General features: G+C 38.2%; 1 protein-coding gene across 16 annotated transcripts in view; it reads right to left on the bottom strand.

Moving 5' to 3' along the window:
• The window catches only part of ZMIZ1 (zinc finger MIZ-type containing 1), a 490,731-nt gene that overhangs the window by 53,692 nt on the left and 417,980 nt on the right, over positions 1-19,059 (bottom strand). For all 16 annotated transcript variants that reach the window (XM_054033720.1, XM_054033719.1, XM_054033732.1 and 13 more), the window contains one exon: positions 10,079-10,223. In XM_054033720.1, the coding sequence (XP_053889695.1) occupies positions 10,079-10,223 (145 nt within the window). The remainder of the gene's footprint in view (positions 1-10,078; positions 10,224-19,059) is intronic.

Here is a 19,059-nt window from a genome sequence, read left to right as displayed (position 1 = left end):
AGCTTACTAAAGTCAGCAGAAAGACCCCCCAATGACTTTAATGAGTTTTGGATCAGGCCCTATATAAAGTGCACCTCGCAGTGTCACCACACAGTTATCAGGCTGACAATCAAATTGGTAAAGACAAGAGATATGGCCACAGCTGAATGATTTTAATCCAATGCCATCATAAAGGAGTTGGTTTCACCAAAGACAAGTGACAGAGGGAACCTTCCTATCACACTAGATGGGCACAAACAGGGTTGTATATTCAGCATCAATTATTTGCTTTGTACAGTAGCCTTCATGTAAAGAGATGATACTGTTATGAAAGTCAGTAAACCAAACAGTAAGTTACTAATTTATTAACTGCAAATAGTAAATATTCAGCGAAGTTTCTCCAGAAGCATTTTAAAACCCTAGGATAGGCAGGGCAAGCTGTATTTCAACAGGTTTTGGCCACCTGAGGTGAACCCTAGCAAGCTGCTCAAAGTTAATCTCAAACAGCTAGCACATGTAAAATTAAAACTTGCCCTATCTACACTAGGGTTTTAAAATGTGTTAGCTAATACCTTGTATTTAAAAAAAATCACCTTGTATCCTAGCGTAGACAGGACAACAGAATAATATTTTAAACACAATTCTAATACATATACACACATTCACACAGATACATACACGTAAATTGTATGCTATTAATATCATTGTTATTTATTATTAGCATTGCAGTAATACCTAGAGGCCCCAGTCAAGAATCATTGTGCTAGGCACCGCACACAGAAATAATTAAAAGCTGGTCTTTGCCCTAAAGAGCTTGTAGTCTAAGTGTACATAAAGAATATACACTTAAAAGAAGACATAAGAAGGAATCTTCCAATTGTTCTTTGCAGAAATGAAGTCTCTAATCCCCATGTGCACCATTAAGACAGATCGCCAAATTATTTTGTCCAGAATGTAAACACCACTCTTTTACATTCTTTATTTAAAAGACAGTATCTAGCAATTATAAATCATAAGATGTGGTGAACAGTGTCTCAAGACTTCAATGCTAGAATCTGGATACTTATCATTTGGCTTTTGCTTCTGCACTTCCGACCACAACATGCATTCAAGACCTTCTTCCATCTCTTCCTAAGACAACATGCTGACCCCAGATATTAATAGTGGTCTCATTTACAGAGCAACATGTTGAGCAAAGGCAAGATTGCACAGAACATTTTGGGGAATCATTTCCTAACAATCACATCACAACCTTTTCTGTACAAAGTTTTCAAGCACAAGTGGCCACTTTTACCACAGTTTTAAGCAAACAACCTCTAGGCACCGCAATGCTTTCCCTAAGTCTTACTACTTGATCAAGGATTTATCATACAGAACCCAACAGATTTTGGATTACGAACTTTTCTTTAATCTGTTTCCTTCTGATGGTGCAGTCCACCACCTTCCCACATGATAACACCACAACATCAGCACTACCCTTGCAGAATCAGGAGTAGCATAGGTTGCCTTATTGGACATATTCCTTTAAATTAAGCATTCACCATCTGTTAGTCCTGTTCAGTCCCTTATACATATTTCACAGTTTCATCACAAAAAGATGGACATTCTTTGAAAGTCAGCAGATGCCTCCTCTTCGCAATGCCGCATTTGTGTTGATTTTTCCCATGTTTCAAGCCCAAGCTAGGTGTGGAAAGGACCCAAACTCTCAGAACAGAAGTGTACATAATATAGAAAGGGTTGTTTTCACACAAAAAATGGCCTCTGTTCCACTGCTTCTACTTTTAAAATGACTGGATTTGGAAAGTGTTTAAAGCAGCTATCTTCACTGTTAGTCAAAACTGCCAGAGATAGTGATGGAGGCAGGCTCTCCAGTTGCTTCAGAAATGATTCCATCAACACTCTGGAACTGGATGACATCTGACCTTAACAAACCATGCACAGGGCAGGACCCTAAGCACACACAAAAAATTTAGCTGCAAATTATCTCCAACAAGCCACAGACACCTCCCTACAAAATACCTCAGTTACTGGCTATATTTCAAATGGAAAAAAACACCACTACGCTACCTACCTTAAAACAATTTTAAACAATATCGAAAGTGCTATTTTGGAGCCATGGCTTAGATGTAAAATAATAATGATAATTAAGAAATAAAGTGCCTAAAACCTAACTGAATTACTGGTTAATTTGAACGTCAGTTTAATTTTATCACAACCTCCAGAACCAAATCATTTGTATTAAAAAATAGCTGTATCCCTTTATTTCTATCAATTTTGATTGCTCTAAGCAGACATTATTATAATTCAATCACTGGCTATAAGAAAGCTGCCATTTAATTAATATGGAAGGCCAAAATTCAAAATGAGATAGAAGATAAAAAGAACCAAAGGAAGACTCATGGTAACATATGAGACTACAGCAGCCAGCTGTGTGATTTCAGACATTGTTATTGACAGTGTAATCATAAATATGCGCTGTACCATCTGTAATATGCACCCTGGCACTTATACAGAGTCAAACTCATCACAAGCAGCAGTAACATGTAGCTCCCACACACTTCGAAGAAAGCTGTGCCCATTTAAAGCTGGGCTTAATAAGGTCCATATAGAACAAGGTCAACCACTTAATTCAATAAATGCGGTAAGCATAGACTTGATCAAAATAAGGGGAAGATACTGTAATAATAATAATAATTTGTACTTACACAGCACCATTCCCCCAGGATCTTTAAGTACTCTACAAATATTAATTAAAACTCAACTACCTTGTGTGATAAGTATGTGTTGTTATACATATTAGCACAGATTGAGAAACTATAGTGTATGTCACTTGCCCACAGCCACATAGTGCGAAATTTACCCTATGCTGAGGGCCAACCACAGGATTATATGATAAATCCCACTTAAACTCTCACAGGAGGGCTAATTTGGGACTTAAGTGATGGACAGGTCTCATGTTGGCGCTCTGCTCAGGGATGGATTTTCATTAATCAACAATAGTGTTGCGAACAAAATTCATGAGTTTATTATCCAGTCTTGCACTAACTACCGTACCACACTGTGATTACTGAAATATTAAATGAGTTATTTAAGAGCCAACGGAGATCTCAGTGCTCCATAAAACACAGATGACAATTCCTGCCACAAGGAGCTTACAATCTAACCACATTTCATGTTAAACCAAAAGCATGTCTTTTTTCAAATTGAAGTCTTTATTTTATTGAACTGTTTGGCTTGCATGCAACTGACTGCACACCCAATTACTTTACTATTAGTGAAAAATATTGAATAAATAATTAGAGCACATAATTGCCTCTAACCTTTAAAAGACAACATTTTGTATTTATGAAAAACCCAAGCAGAGAGGGATTTTCAGGTTCTGTGTGCTCAGAACCACACAACCCGAAGCCAATGCTAAAACCATCCAAATATATACCTTTTAACACAAGAAACTTTCAGTCTTGCTTTCTGCTTCCCTTTGCCCTATGTTTGACCTGAAATATTACTGTCAGGGCCCTCTTGGCCTAGTTGTTTCAATTCTTCACCAACCCAGCTTAAGCTTTCAAAAAACAGTTGGACTATACATGAGGAATGGGACAAACCTGGAATCTTGTCCCTGAGTTCCTTTGAAATTCATGTGCATGTATAATCACTGATAATTCAGATGAAAATTATCTTGAATGTTATGATTCAACATCTTAACAGATAAAAACACAAGATGGGGTATTAGTTGGCGTATGCTACAGACCACCAAATGACACTACGGAACAGGATGACTGCTTCCTTATGCACCTACAAGGTGTAGGGCAAAAAAAAGCTGTATGATCATGAGGGATTTCAATTTGACATAGGCTGAAGGTCTCATGCTGCCAGTATTAAAACATCCTTGGAATTCCTAAACATTATAGATGACAATCTCCTAACTCAAAAGTGTTGCAGCCAACATGGATGAATTCTTTATTAGAGCTTGTCTAAAAGAGGAACAGATCACAGAACTAATAAATAAAGGTAGCTTAGGTACAAGAGATCATGACTTGATCACATTTATAATGTGCAAGCAGAATAAATTCCAGAATAAATAAATAAATATATATTTATATATTTATTTATTCTGCTTGCACATTATAAATGTGATATATATATATATACTTGGTCCCAAATCTGAAAACAATTGAGCCAAATCAGCTGGAAGGCAGAATTTAATCAGAAAAATGTGAATGATAATTGGGAATCATTTAAGAAAGCTTTATTATATCCCCAAAAACCCACAATCCTGGAAGAAGGCTGTACAAGTTAAAAAATCAACCTGGTTTAGAGGGGAAGCGAAGGCACTTTAAGCAATAAAATATATAACAAATAGAAGAATAGGGAAGTTGACAGCACTGAATACAAATCAGAAGTTAAGAATTGTAGAAAATTTATAAGGGAAGCCAAGGGACACAAGGAGAAATCTATGACCAGGATAGTTAAGGAATGAGAAGGAGTTTTTTAAACATATGAGGAACAAAAAGAACCATGACAACGGTATTGGTCCATTAGTAGATGTATGTGGTAGAATTATCAGTAATAATGCAGAAAAGGCTAAGTGTTCAATAAATATTTTTGTCATGTATTTGGGGGAAAACATATGATATAGTCTCATTATAGTGATAACACTCTTTCTATTCCACTAGTATCTCTGGAGGTTGTTAAACAGAAGCTATTAAAGTTAGACTTTTTAAAATCAGCAGGTGAATATGACTTGCATTCAAGAGTTTTAAAAGAGCTGGTTGAAGAGCTCGCCGGACCATTAAGGTTAATTTTTAATAAGTCTTGGAGCACTGGGAAAGTTCCAGAAGACTGGAAGAAAGCTAATGCCTCCTCAACCCAGTTTGACTTTGTATCCTTGAGGGGAGATTTAATGGTTGCTGTTGGTCCTCTATTTTTTAAAAGGCAAAATAGAATAAAATAAAATAATAATAATAAAAAAAAACACCCAAAACCAAAAACCAAAAAACAACCCAGTAAATCCCCACTCTATATTTAATTTCTGTTTTATAGGTTCACTGCAGAACAATCATGGAAATGTACAGTTTCAGCAAGGACTGCAAGGCAGTTGCAAATAAGCTACATCTGCCCTACCATCTGACATATAATTTACAGTGGCTAGATTAGGGTCCAATTTAGAGCTGAAATGAATGCACATTCTGAAGTGATGATACAAATACCCAACAGGCCTCAGAGGCTGCTGCGTGCCATTATGTTAAATTTCACCACTACAAGAAGATATGCCACAGAATTGATGTTTCCAACGGGACATCACAGCATTGGACAACTCTGATTTAGGATTTACCTCATAGTGCCAGCCAAAGTAAAGCTTTTTTTTTTTTTCAAGACAGTATTCCAGGAGAAAGAGAGAGAAGCGTGGTGTTCAACTGGACATGCCCACTTGTGAACATAACTGGAGGGCATGCATTAGTACAGGCAGTGATCTATTACGGGTACATGGAATACCCAAAGAATATAGTATTGGTTTTATAAACATTATATGTATCAGTATGGGCTAGGGATTTTATTCTAATCCCATGGAGGAGTTACAGGAGTTTCCTAGAGGAACAAAAATCAATGGGGGGTAATACAAATTCCTAGGCCAGTAACCTCAACGCTTCGGGGGAAACTGCATATACTAGTGTAACCTGGTTTAAAAGACCTGACACACAAAGAAAGGAGAACTGTGTAAAGTGACCAGCCTGACATAGAGAGGGAGGTCACTCTCACTCAGTATAAGAACTGACATGCTGAGACCAACAGGGACAGACTTTGAACCCTGCCAGGGTCTCCAGGTGGGAGAGGGATGTCTGCCTGGTAAGCTAAGGCCTGCACGTAAACTGTGTATGGTTTTTAAGATAAGTTTTCTCTGTAATGCTTATATTCTGAATAAATAATAGTTGCTTTGAAAAGCACTGGAAAACCCTGGTCACTGCCCCTGAGAGAACAGGACAGGAGAGGCTGAATTGCTAAGGTGATCAGACTTGCTAAGGTGATCACTGTGAATGGAATTGTAGACTAACTCCCTGGTCTACAGGGAGAGTGTTGCAAGACTCTGCCTGAGAAAGGTGATAGCTAGAGGCCTAAGACTTAAGTGGGATGCCCTCAGAGAGGCCACAAAGGGGTCAGAGGTGTAATTAACTCAGGAACTGTGACATAAGTCAGTCAGGTATTTCAAGACCTAACAATCTTAGAATCTAAATCTAGGCTTTGACAGGATACATTATTTACACTATGATACATGATGGACTGGTTCACTGGATGACAGCCATACAGGATTATTGCTGATTGTTTTTTTTATCCCTCTTAGCTACTCATATGGTCTCCATTACTGTACTATTTGAGAGCCTCACAATATTTAATGTATTTATCCTCAACACCCCTAGGAGGGAGGGCGGTGCTATTATCTTCATTTTACAGATGAGGAACTGAGGCACAGAAAAACTAAGTGACTTTCTCAAGGTCACACAACAAGTCTGTAGTGGAACAGGGAATTGAACTCAAGTGTCCAAGTCCCATACTAGTGCCCTAAACATTGGACCATTCTGTCTTTCCCTAGCTCTACTGACTAGTCCCTGTGGGTCCCAATAAGAGCGTGTTACTATGCAGACTTCCCATCTGATTTCATCTTGGATGATGAAAAGAGGACAGTAGTTTATTTAAAGTCCAAACAGCAGGAGCCCAACTATTATTTTTAGAATCAAAGGGGTTTTCTAGTAAGAAATATGTTTTCGTCAATCTAATGTAATTAAGTATTTGATCCAAATCATTTCATAAGCTAAGTTAGACAAGAAGCAGCCTATTCACAGATATCACTCAAATCAGTGATAGGAGAATAAGGGGCATTGCTTGTAGTAAATGATGTGTATCTTCCCTATACCTTCCATTCATTAAACAGAAATATACCAAAACAAAAACAAAAGGAAAACCCTAAAACCCAAACCTGAAAATACAGTGCCAAACACAGTGGCATAAAGTGGAGGCATAAAGTGGCAATTCAACTTAGTGTACAGTGTTATTATGATTTAATAATAAAAATTTCCTACATTTTGGCTATAAACAGAGCAGCTGTAGAAATTATTTTTGGTTTGTGATGTTAAAAATAAAGAAAAACAGAAACATATGGGATGCAGTTCCAATGTTTGATGTTGCCTACATGAATCCTCCCAATCTCTCATTGACCTGAAGCAATACCACTGCTCTTTTCCCAGCTAACTGGGAACTCGAGTTTCAAATCCTGCATGCTTTAGTCTCTCCTCAGACAATCCTTGGGGCTCACTTTTCCACTCAAATGTTATAATTCTTTTATGAATTTCTCCTGACTGATGACATTAAGAGTGCAGTGAAGGTTCTCATTTCCCTGATTAACCCCATAATATTAACACCTTCATGCAACATCCAATCTACTCTAATCTATACAGATTTTTCTAATGCAACCATCAGCATGGAACCTAAAAGAAAAAAAACCTTCAATAAAACATTTGCAGCCCAGAGAAAAAGCAGTGTTCTTTAAATATTCCATGGGAAAAAAATCTGATGAGTGATGCACAGCAGTGTTGTTTTAATTAATGTAAGTACAGTTTGCCTCCTTAGGGTGGGGCTTAAGGCTTGATGTCTCAGGGGGCCAATTACACGCTTCTTTGCTAAACCTGAACTCAGGTTGGGAAATGGAAAAGTCACATCACCATGTACTGGGTAGTTAGCAATGCTGAAAATTTAGCTTATTTAATATGTGCTGGTATCTCTAGTTCCAATCGGTGAAGGAACCACTTTAGCTATCCTTCGTTACAGGATCATAAAAGTGTAGGACTGGAAGGGACCTCAATAGGTGATCTAGTCCAGCCCCCAGCGCTCAAGGCAGGACTACGTAATAACTAGACCATTCCTGACAGGTGTTTGTCTAACCTATTCTTAAAAACCAACAATGATGGAGATTCCGCAATCTGCTATGCAATTTTTTCCTGTGCTTAACTACCCTGATAACTGTTAAACCCATTGCTTAACTACCCTGATAACAATTTAAACCCATTGATTCTTGTCCTATCCTCAGAGGTTAAGGAGAACAATTTTTTACCCTCCTCCTTGTGACAACCTTTTATAGGTACTTGAAAACTGTTATCATGTCCTCCCTCAATCTTCTCTTCTCCAGACTAAACAAATCCAAGTTTTTCAATCTTCCCTCATAGGTCATGTTTTCTAGACCTTTAATCATTGTTGTTGCTCTCTTCTGGACTTTCTCCAATTTGTCCACATCTTTCCTGAAATGTGGCGCCCAGAACTGGACACAATACTCCAGTTGAGGCCTTATCAGTGTGGAGTAGAGCTGAATTACTTCTCGTGTCTTGCTTACAACAGCTCCTGCTTATAAATCACAGTATGATGTTTGCTTTTTTTGCAACACAGTTAAACTGCTGACTAATATTTAGCTTATGATCCACTATGACTCCCAAATCCCTTTCCACAGTACTCCCTCCTAGGCAGCCATTGCCCATTTTGTATATGTGCAATTGATTGTTCCTTCTTAAGTGTAGCACTTTGCATTTGTCTTGATTGAAGTTAATCCTATTTACTTCAGACCTATTTACTATTTTCTCCAATTTGTCCCGATCATTTTGAATTTTAATCCTATCCTCGAAAGCACTTGCAACCCCTCCCAGCTTGGTATCATCCACAAACTTTGTAAGTGTACTTTCTCTGCTATTATCTACATCATTTATGAAGATATTGAACAGAACTGGATCCAGGACTGATCTCTGCGGGAACCCACTCAATATACCCTTCCAAGTTGACTGTGAACCACTGATAACTACTCTCTGGGAATGGTTTTACAACCAGTTATGCACCCACCTTATAGTAGCTCCATCTAGGTTGCATTTCCCTAGTTTGTTTATGAGAAGGTCATGCAAGACAGTATGCAAAGCCTTACTAAAGTGAAGATATACCACATCCACAAGGCTTGTTACTCTGTCAAAGAAAGCTGTTGGGTTGGTTTGACATGATTTGTTCTTGACAAATCCATGTTGACTGTTACTTATCATCTTGATTGCTTGCTTATTTGCTCCATTATCTTTCCAGGGACTGAAGTTAAGCTGACTGGTCTGTAATTCCCTGGGTTGTCTTTATTCCCCTTTATATTTTCCCTCTTCTAGTCCTCTGGAATCTCTCCACCCTTCCAAGAATTTTCAAAGATAAATGCTAATGGCTCAGATATTTCCTGAGTCAGCTCCTTGAATATTCTAGGATTTCATCAAAGACAGCTAACTTGTCTAAATAATTTTTAACTTGTTCTTTCCCTATTTTAGCCTCAGATCCTACTTCATATTCCCGAGTGTTCACTATGTTAGACGTCTGATCTCTACTAACCTTTTTGGTTAAAACTGAAACAAGAAAGGCATTTACCACTTCCACAATTTCCATATTTTATATTATTGTCTTTACCCGCTCATTGAGTAATGGGCCTACCTTGTCCTTGGTCTTCCTCTTGCTTCTAATGTATTTGTAGAATGTTTTCTTGTTACCCTTTATGTCTCTAGTTAGTTTAATCTCGTTTGGTGCCTTGTCCTTTCTAATTTTATCCCTATATGCTTTTGTTCTTTGTAATTTGACCTAGTTTCCACTTTTTGTAGGACTCTTCTTTGAGGTTCAGATAATTGAAGATCTCCCGGTTAAGCCAGGGTGATCTCTTGCCATTTTTCCTATTTTTCCTATGCAGTGGGATAGTTTGATTTTGTGTCTTTAATAATGTCTCTTTGAAAAACTGCCAACTCTCTCAAACTGTTTTTCCCTTAGACTTGCTTCCCATGGGATCTTTCCTACCAACTCCCTGAATTTGCTCAAGTCTGCCTTCTTGAAATCCATTATCTTTATTTTGCTATCTTCTCTCCTACCAGCTGTTAGAATCATGAACTCTACCATCTCATGATCACTTTCACCCAAGCTGCCTTCCACTTGCAAAGTCTCAACCAGTTCCTCCCGATTTGTCATGGTAATAAGCATTTCAGTTAAAAGATTTCTCACTGTAATGAATTTGTATATGCATCTACTCTCGTAATAGCAGGCTTGTGTGACTCACCTATGAGAGAGTGTGGGTTTCATGGAGCTCATAGAGTTCATGGGGGGTTGCATGGGTAGCTTCCCAGGAGGATCGTTTTGCCGGCTTTTCTGGTGACGAAGGAGCAAGAGCCGTCCCAACTCCTCACACCACGACGAAAGCAGCGCTGTGTAAACAGAACAAAATGAAGGTGTACAACTTAATGAAGAGTCCAGCTGTGTTGAGATGCAGGATATTTTAACCACATTAGTCACTAACTGAATGGACATACACCAGTTCTGAAAACTTTCCCCATGAGCCACTACCATCATATGAAGAATATGTTGCTACACTAAAAGGGGAAAAACTAGGGAAAAACAGAGATCATTGGTAGATAAGAAGGGAGGGGAGCAAGAGAAATCAAGATTTCTTTCTACAGTCTCCCACAACCCGTTCCACCTCTAATGTTAATAGGCAACGGATGATAGCTTTAGTTCTGCTAGTTATTCTAGTTTGGATTTAGTTTATTATAGATAAGCTCCACAATCTGCACAATCAGCATTTCTTAATATAGCCAGTCTTATATATGATTTATTGTGATGGCTGTTCTTTGCCTTCTTGCATAACTAAAATAGTATCATTCCGTACGATTGACAATACTGCAATTTCTTTGTATGAAATTTTATTGCAGAAGACACAGATTACAAAAGAAAAAATCAGGCGTTGGATTTAATTTGCAACATTATATTACCTACCCCAACTGTGAATGAGCTTACAAAATAGAGTGGCCATGATATTCAAATTTGGGTGCTTAAAGTTAGACACTGGATCCATATTTGGGGCCTAATTCAGCAAAACACCTAAACATATGCCAAACTTTAAGTATGTGAATATTCCTTTGGTCAATGGGACTACTCATATATTCACAGATCAGCACATGCTTACACAATTTGATAAATTGGGGCCTTAGGCACCTAAATAAGAGGCCTGATTTTCAGAGGCACTAAAATTCTGGCCTATGTTACAAAAGCACACAAATTCTGATAAACAGAGCCTCTAGAAATGACACTGAGCACAATCTAGGCTCCATTGATTGCAGTGAAGCAGGATTTTATCCAGTACGTCTTCATAGAAAAGTGATTAAACCAAGGAGCTGCCCTTTTAAATTCCAATTTGATAACTAACTGTTGTGAAATATAATTAAAGATCTTTTGCGCTAAGTGGTGGGTGAAGAATTCCAATAAGATACAGCTCAGACCAACTGCAAAATTTTGTGGTTGATACAAACAACTTTGTCAAACAGAAGGGTCTATTTTGTTCTTCCTTAAAAGAAGGTTTTGCAAATCTTCATGCCGATCAAAAATGGTCTTGAATGTCAATTAAAAGGTTTTAAAATGTAGAAGTTTCCCTACAAACAACAATTTGTTGTGTACCCAAACAACAATTTGTTCTAGTGGGCAAGAACCAGAAAGGCAGTCTAAAATAAACATGTGGTATAAATAGTCAAAAGTAGATGAGGTTTAAAACATTATGTCAGGTTTACCAATGGAAGTGACACAGGTGAGGAGATGTCCAATACATGGATGTTTATTTTCACTTGTATGCTTTTTGTAATGGTGTGATACCATAATTACCCATCATTTAAAAGGGACCTCACCTTCTTCTTCCATTATACACTCAAAAGTGGTGTAATTGATAATTATCAGAACCAGTTTTAAAGGATGTAATTGGAAAGTTACACTGTGAAAAGTAAGATTCTCAGATTTTGACAGGAACACAGAAAAATATGTCTCTATATAAAAACACTAGAAATTAAAAAAAAAAAAAAAATCAACTGGCCATACCAGAGAAATATTTAATAAAACCAATTCTATTAAAGAAAAGTAAACACACATCGGGGTATTGAGGATGTAGTAATTTCTTTGTATTTACCACATGCAAGGTCAATAATGGTGCTTTGGGAGGTACTTTAGAGTCCTTCTATGACAAGAAGGGGATACTGCTTCTTTATATAACTAAATATGGTTGCTCTGAAATTGTTAGCATCACATCTAGCCTACAGAAAGCATTCCCACTGAGCTCCGTGCCTAAATGTTCTAGCAACGAGTGTCATTCTAAGCTGCTTCTCTATTAGCCAAGGAATCTGTCAACAAGCATTTGATCAAATTATACTCACCTTTTATCCCTGGCATGTCATTACTTATGTGCCAGTGACAAAGGGTCTTTCCTCTCCACCCCCTTTTCAAGCCGCCTGCAGATAAAAATCACTGCCTAACATAGTTTCCTCATGCACACTGTGGCTACTTGAGTTCTGAGAAAAATGAACAAAGTGTTCTGCCGAGCTGTAAATGCAGCCATGTCAGAATAATAGCGGATGCTGAGCACTTCCACAGCTGAGTGTAATTACTATGGTGTCGAATGGAAACCGTCCATCTTAAACGTGGCTTTGATGTGAGGAGGGAGCTGTTCCTAGTGCACACATATAAGTGCTTGACAAATAAAGATAAAAAGCAGCTGCCTAATGGATTTGAGGACATGAATCTGCAAACAAAGCCAGTACCTGCTTTGAAAAAACAGAGTTAACTCCTGGCCAAATAATTTGCAATGGAAATGAGATAACATCGCATTGAGTAGGTAGGGAAGGTTAGATATTAATGAGTTATTATTACTAATATCAAATGCACACATTTGTAAAGGTGAAATGTAAATGTCAGAGAATGGCCAGGCTTTTGAGATAAGGGAGACAGTTACATGCTACAAATTATCAGGAGATGACTTACATTTTTGGAAAGTAAGAATCTGAAGGTATAAAACATAACAAATGTACTCATCCCCATCTCACTGCTCATTACTGAGAGGTTTAACCTTTCCTCTCCTGGGACTTTTCCCAGTCATGTACCATGTATAATAATAATTTGTGTTTGTGCACTGAATGAAAAGAGACCGGTTCAGAACTGTCTCAAAAAATGTCAAATCCACCATTATCTCCATCAAAGCGGGGAGGTGGGAGAGAGAAAACCCCTCTGGGTATGCCTACACTGCAATGTAAGCCCTGGGTAATTGGAATTTGAGGTAGCTGATCCTGGGTTTGTTAAGCTACGACTGAGCATCTACATTCATTTGTAACCCTAGATTAGGAACTGCAGAACCCTTGGGTCCCAGCCTGAGGCTGCAGGATCTACATTGCATTATGCAGGCCTGAGTCCAACCACCCGTATCCCAGACTCCCTAGCACTCTCCCAAAACGTGGTCACTCTAGCCTTGTGTTTGTGATGCAGTGTGGGAAAACTTTACTGTCCAGAGGATAAAAAATCAGCCAGTGGCGTTCTTTTGGTGTACCTCCAGATCACGAGTCCAGTGGGGTTGTGTCAACACTGCAAAGCAGTTGGTCTTGAACTCTGGGTCCCGGCTTGACTCAGGTTCGGACCCTCCAACACCATGGGGTCCTTGGACCTGGGGTCCAAGCCTGAGGTTAGTGCAATGTTTGTGTAGACTGAAGAGGGGTTAGGCTTGAGCCCAAGTTCAAATCCTGGGCTTACACTGCCGTGTAGACATTCCCTCAGTGATTTTGCCATTGTCTGTCTGAAATGTTGCAACTTCTCCCATACCCCCCTCTTATATTGGTTTGCACTTAGTGTAGTGAGATGAAATGCGCCACACAAGCATCTGGTACAGCTGGATTCTGAAGAACATTACTTCCTTTGCCTATTCAAGTAAGATGAAAATGAATTTACAGATTACACTATTCATCTTTAGTGTACTTAGTTTCAGCTTTTTGTGCTGACAGTATTAGGCACATCTCAACTCATTTAAACTCAGAGCACGAGAAATTCAGCATCACTCTAATGAACAGATAAAGAAGGAAGCACAAAGGACAGCTACAGATGGTGCCAACAGTCAGTCTCTCCCTCTCAGAGAATAGCCAAGCAGCTGCTTTTTCTCTCCCCACACCCTCTAATCCCTCCTCCTTGTAATACAGGAGCACAGATTTTGCAGATGGACCATCCACACTACCTCTCACAGCCTCTTTCTGCTGCAGTTTAATGATTGATTTAAATTGTGTTCCTATGCTGCATTGCTACAATGCCCCTTCAATATAATAATGTAGCTTGCTTGTTAAAATAAAAAGTCAACGTTTGCAAGGGTAGAACAGGAATTCTTTATACCTCCATATCCCCATCCCAAACCCAAATATAAAGGATATTCTGGTTAAAATACTAAAATTGACATTTTCCCACAATACTCAGTTACATGGGCTTTGCCAGGTCACACCAAAGCAGCATATACAGGCAACCAAATGATGGGCTGACAATTTTAGTGTATTCCCCATTTATTTTTCTTAAAGGGACATTCTCACAGTTGATTGGCACAATATTTGACCTACTTCTCTTTTGAAAAACCCATGTAATTCTTCATGTGATTATTTTATTTTAAGGATTTCAGTATTTTTAGTAAAACAAATTAATGCTAGCTTGCTAAATTGGATGACAGGAGCAAACCAACACCAAAACCTATAGCAACAGGCCTGTATGTTTGTGAAATGGAGAAAAATGGAATCAGTAAAAAAAAAAAAAAAGGAGGGGGGGGAAAGAGCGATTTCATTTACAAGCAGCCAAGGAGTTGTTGAAAAAGTGAGAAAAATATATTTGAAAGTTAGGAAATGTACTTTCAATGGTGTCAGCTCCTGCCATCTAGCTCTGTTGTCTTACTTTCATTCTTCCAGGGGGACTTACAAATATAGTGCCACATGATGTGTTCACATGTGCATACCTGAAGACAGAGTTTAACCCATATCCTCTCAATATTAAAATCACGTCCTATTACATCCATTTTATAGCCTTTTGCATATTTAAGATCCAGTATTGCCAAACCCTCATATTTAAATGAGTTAAGCCTCAAAAAATCATGAAGAATGGTTTAAAAACATTATATATATATGTGTGTGTGTACATATGGTGTTCTTTTAATTTCCTTCTGACTTTTAAGAGACACTTGAATAACATCTCTCTGCAGCCATGTGGGCTACAAACTTACTAAAACACGGAGATGTTTGTATAATAATTTGAGTCTAGAGTCTGGGGCTTTAAAGAAAAACACTCGATATCTCAAGACTTGCGATAAAAAAAAATCATGAGAGTTGGCAACATACCTTAATATTGCTCCTATCTTGTTAGGCCCCCTTTATACTGATATGTTGTCCACACAGTGCAACATTGTTTCCACCAAACATACTCCGGTGTATTTGATCAATGTATTGCATAATTATAAGTGTATCAATCATTGTCTTGAAATTAAAAACATGTTTTTCAAAAGTATTTTAATAAAATACTGATAACTATGATCTTAGAAAGTGCTATGCATGTTCATGTGGACCCAGGATGTAGCACAGTCATTGCAAGTGCCTATATATGTGCTGACATGACCAAAAAAGGGAATCCATTCTGAAAGACGGGTCACTAGGTGGTGCAGGAGAAATGGGAAAAGGAAGCAGCCTGTTTGGAAAGAACAGAGAAACTATTTGAGGAATGAAAACAGGAAGGGTTCATGGTTAAAATGTATGCTTCTGCATCAGTGCTCAAAGGTTGAAAGACTAGTACAATTTAATTAGTAAAATGAGTTTAGTGGTCCTGGCTCAGCCCAGAGCGATCACCTGTTACACAGACAAGAGATGCTCGGGACTGAAGAATGCATCGCTACCTGCCCTGAGGGCAGCCTTGGTTTAGGTCATTAACACAGAACAAATAAACAATGATTCGGCTAATTAAAGATCCATAGTCTCCAGAAAAGCCAGACTTTTAAGAATGTAAAAGTAATTAATCCAAGATGGGGAAACCATGGATGAAACCCAGAATGCATATTCAGTTTTTAACACCTTGCTGCAAATGATCCGACTGTACTTCACATCATTCAAAACCCCAAAATAAAATGATGATGCATTTCAAAATATATAATCATGGTACTGAATAATGGATTCTGCCCATCATAATCCTTTTATGGGGGAGAGGTGTTGAGGGAGAAAAGAAGAGATCCTAAACAATCAATGCTATCTGATAGATTCACTAATGCATTTCATTAGCTTTATACATACAACCATCAATAGCTACAATCCTGGAACTGATTTAACTTCACGTATTGCAAAGTGCTGTAGTAAGCATCTACAATGAATGAATGAGCCAGTGGACTCCCTAGAAAGCAAAATACAGAGAAGCACTGTGCTAATCTATTTACCTATTATGATACCCTAGTATTAGTTACAGCTTATCACCTCAGTAAATCACCTCCTCTTGTTAGGGAACGTGCTTAAAGGTGCAGCAAACTGTTATTTATAGGCAGACACTATATTTACAGCTACAAAGGCAGGTGAGGAAGAGACAAGACAACTGCTCAGTAATTTCAATGCCTTCTGCTTCCCAGGAGACTGCTGTAGGAGCACAATAGGATTACTGTTTTCTTGCTGCAGTTAAGCTGCAGCAGATAGTTCAATAGGCAGCTTGGCAGACTCATATTTCTTACTCAGTGCAATGAAAATTGTGAAGAAATATCTGTTGAGCACCATCCCCCAGTTTTTGTTTTGTTTTTGAATCTCAGCAAGAAATGCAATAAGGTGCTAGGGCTTTTGTGGCAGATGCAGAGCCTTTCACAGATCTACACCAATAAATTACATGTAGCTTTTAAAGGCAAATTCACATTTTCTTTATGCAGAATTTTTTAGACCTTTTAGGTGGTGCTGTATCTTCTGCTGTACAGGCAGAGTCTGCAACACTCTTTTTGACAAATCATCCTGGCAGATAATTTGTGGCATTGGGGGAGAGAGAATATTGTGCTGGCTATTTATTTATTTCATTTCTATCCTCACAAGGGACAAATAGGATGCAGAAGATACAGTCACATATCTATCTATATGAATGCTAGATAGATTTCAAATCAATATTTAACTGTCACATAGATTGAAGTCTTCAGTCATGATTTTGGAATACAGCAAAATTGAGTGTTCTCTCTCTTACTTAAAAGGGTGGCAGGTTTTGGGGAGCTGGAGAAGAGAGGGGCAACTCTGTGGCCCCAAACTACTCAATTAATTAATTAAAGACCTCTTCTTCCTGCTCACCACTACGGTCTGAAAATCACTTTCACTCACTTAACAAACCTGGCTAGGTTCAAACCAGGGACTCCAAGGTGAGAAGCTGTGTTTCCCATTATCAATACTCGGAGCTAGCAAAGTACCACAAAAGCATCTTCTGAGAAGCATTTTTGTTTATGCTAACAGGTGTTAGGAAAGGTGTTTAGGTGCTTATTGTCTAGCATATGGGAAATCTATGCTCTGTCATATTACTTTACACAGCTATTCAAAACAAAGATTTTGCATTTGAGCAAAGTTAAGTTTGAATTCTTTCTTGTTTTCTGTTTTTTCAGAATAATAATTTTACTTGAAATCTATAACATTTTAGTTATGGAATAAACAGCTCCTTACAAAGATCAGTAAACTAAGCCACCCAACAAAGACTAAATTTTAAAGATGGAGAAACTACAGCATAGACAAGAGGGGAATTCCTCAAGGTCACATTGTTAGTGGCAGAATCAAGATGAGAACCCAGGAGTCCAGATTCCTAGGAGACCACACTCCCTTCTCTCAGTGGAAGGAAAAACCACATTAACCACATCAAGGTTAGTTTTCTAGCCCCATATTTTCAGTACTGGCCCTGGAACATGTTCATACAACAACCATAAATCATCTGTACACGCTTTCAAAAAGGGAGAAAAAAATATGAAAACCATGCAGCCAAAATGTATTGCACAAATGTATTTCCTAACTTAACATCATGCTGCCAGATTCCCGGAGAAGACCCACAAGCTATTTTAAGAACTTTTGCTCTTGGGTTTTGCTTAAGGCTCAACTTAACTTGAATTTTACACTTTTACCTTGTGTGTAAAAAAAAAAAAGTTTTATTATTTGATAGCTACAGAAAATATTTTTGAGCAGAGAAGAAGGATAAGATCATTTTGTCCTAGCCGATTTTACTGAAACTGTTAAAAAAAAAAAAAAATCAGTCTTGAAATCTGTCAGCTGTGGAGGTGTTTTTTTTGTGACATGGACACCTGACTGCTTGAACTGAGACCATCCACCCAGCTCACTGTGGACACCTGATTTGACCACATCCCAGTTTCCCCCTTGTCTTTCATATGCATATAATTGCAGAAGACTATTTAGCCTGCAAGAGATTTGAAGTTAATCATAATCCTAATGATGCAAGGTAGCTAGAATGATGCAGAACATGTGTAAGGGATATATAGAACAGATATGCCTTGATTGATTAATAACTACTGATTCCTTATGGCCCTTAAAAATTAGAAAAGCTATTCACCTCTGTTTATTCCTAAAACAAGATCCATCTAGGAAGAGAAGAAACCGGCATCCATCACATGAGACACTTTGTCTAAGGACCCACAGATCAGCCAAAGTCAGGAGTTCTCCCCAAGAATAGAAACTAAAATGGCTAAATGAGAGTATCATTAATCACCTCGGCAGGAATCTCTCAGAATTTGCATATGGATAAAAGCTCTTTCTCTCTTCCAATCTAGCTAAAAAGTATTCCAGGTCTTTCATCCCAAATAAGAATCTGCATATTTGTTTGCCTTGTGAGTCAGATCAACATCCTTCTACATGTGGGAAATGTCCTAAATAAGGTGAACTGCTTGTGTACTTGTCTTAATATAAGAATGGCCATGCTGGATCAGACCAATGGTCCATATAGTTCAGTATCCAGTCTTCAAGAGTGGCTAATGCCAGTGCTTCATTCATCTCCTGTTGTCCAGTCCCAACATCTGGCAGGCAGAGGTTTAGGGATACCCAGAGCATGGGGTTGCACCCCTGACCATATTGGCTAATAGCCAATGATGGACCTATCCCCCATGAATTTCCCTTATTTTTTTTTAACCCAGTTATAGTTTTGGCCTTCACAACATCCTCTGGCAACAAGCCTTCCAAATTTAGAAGATTATAAGGATTGTGTTGGTTATCACTGTAA

Source organism: Malaclemys terrapin, chromosome 7, assembly GCF_027887155.1.
Source record: "Malaclemys terrapin pileata isolate rMalTer1 chromosome 7, rMalTer1.hap1, whole genome shotgun sequence".
NCBI classification, from domain to species: Eukaryota; Metazoa; Chordata; order Testudines; family Emydidae; genus Malaclemys; species Malaclemys terrapin.
This window is presented reverse-complemented; position numbering and strand designations above follow the sequence as displayed.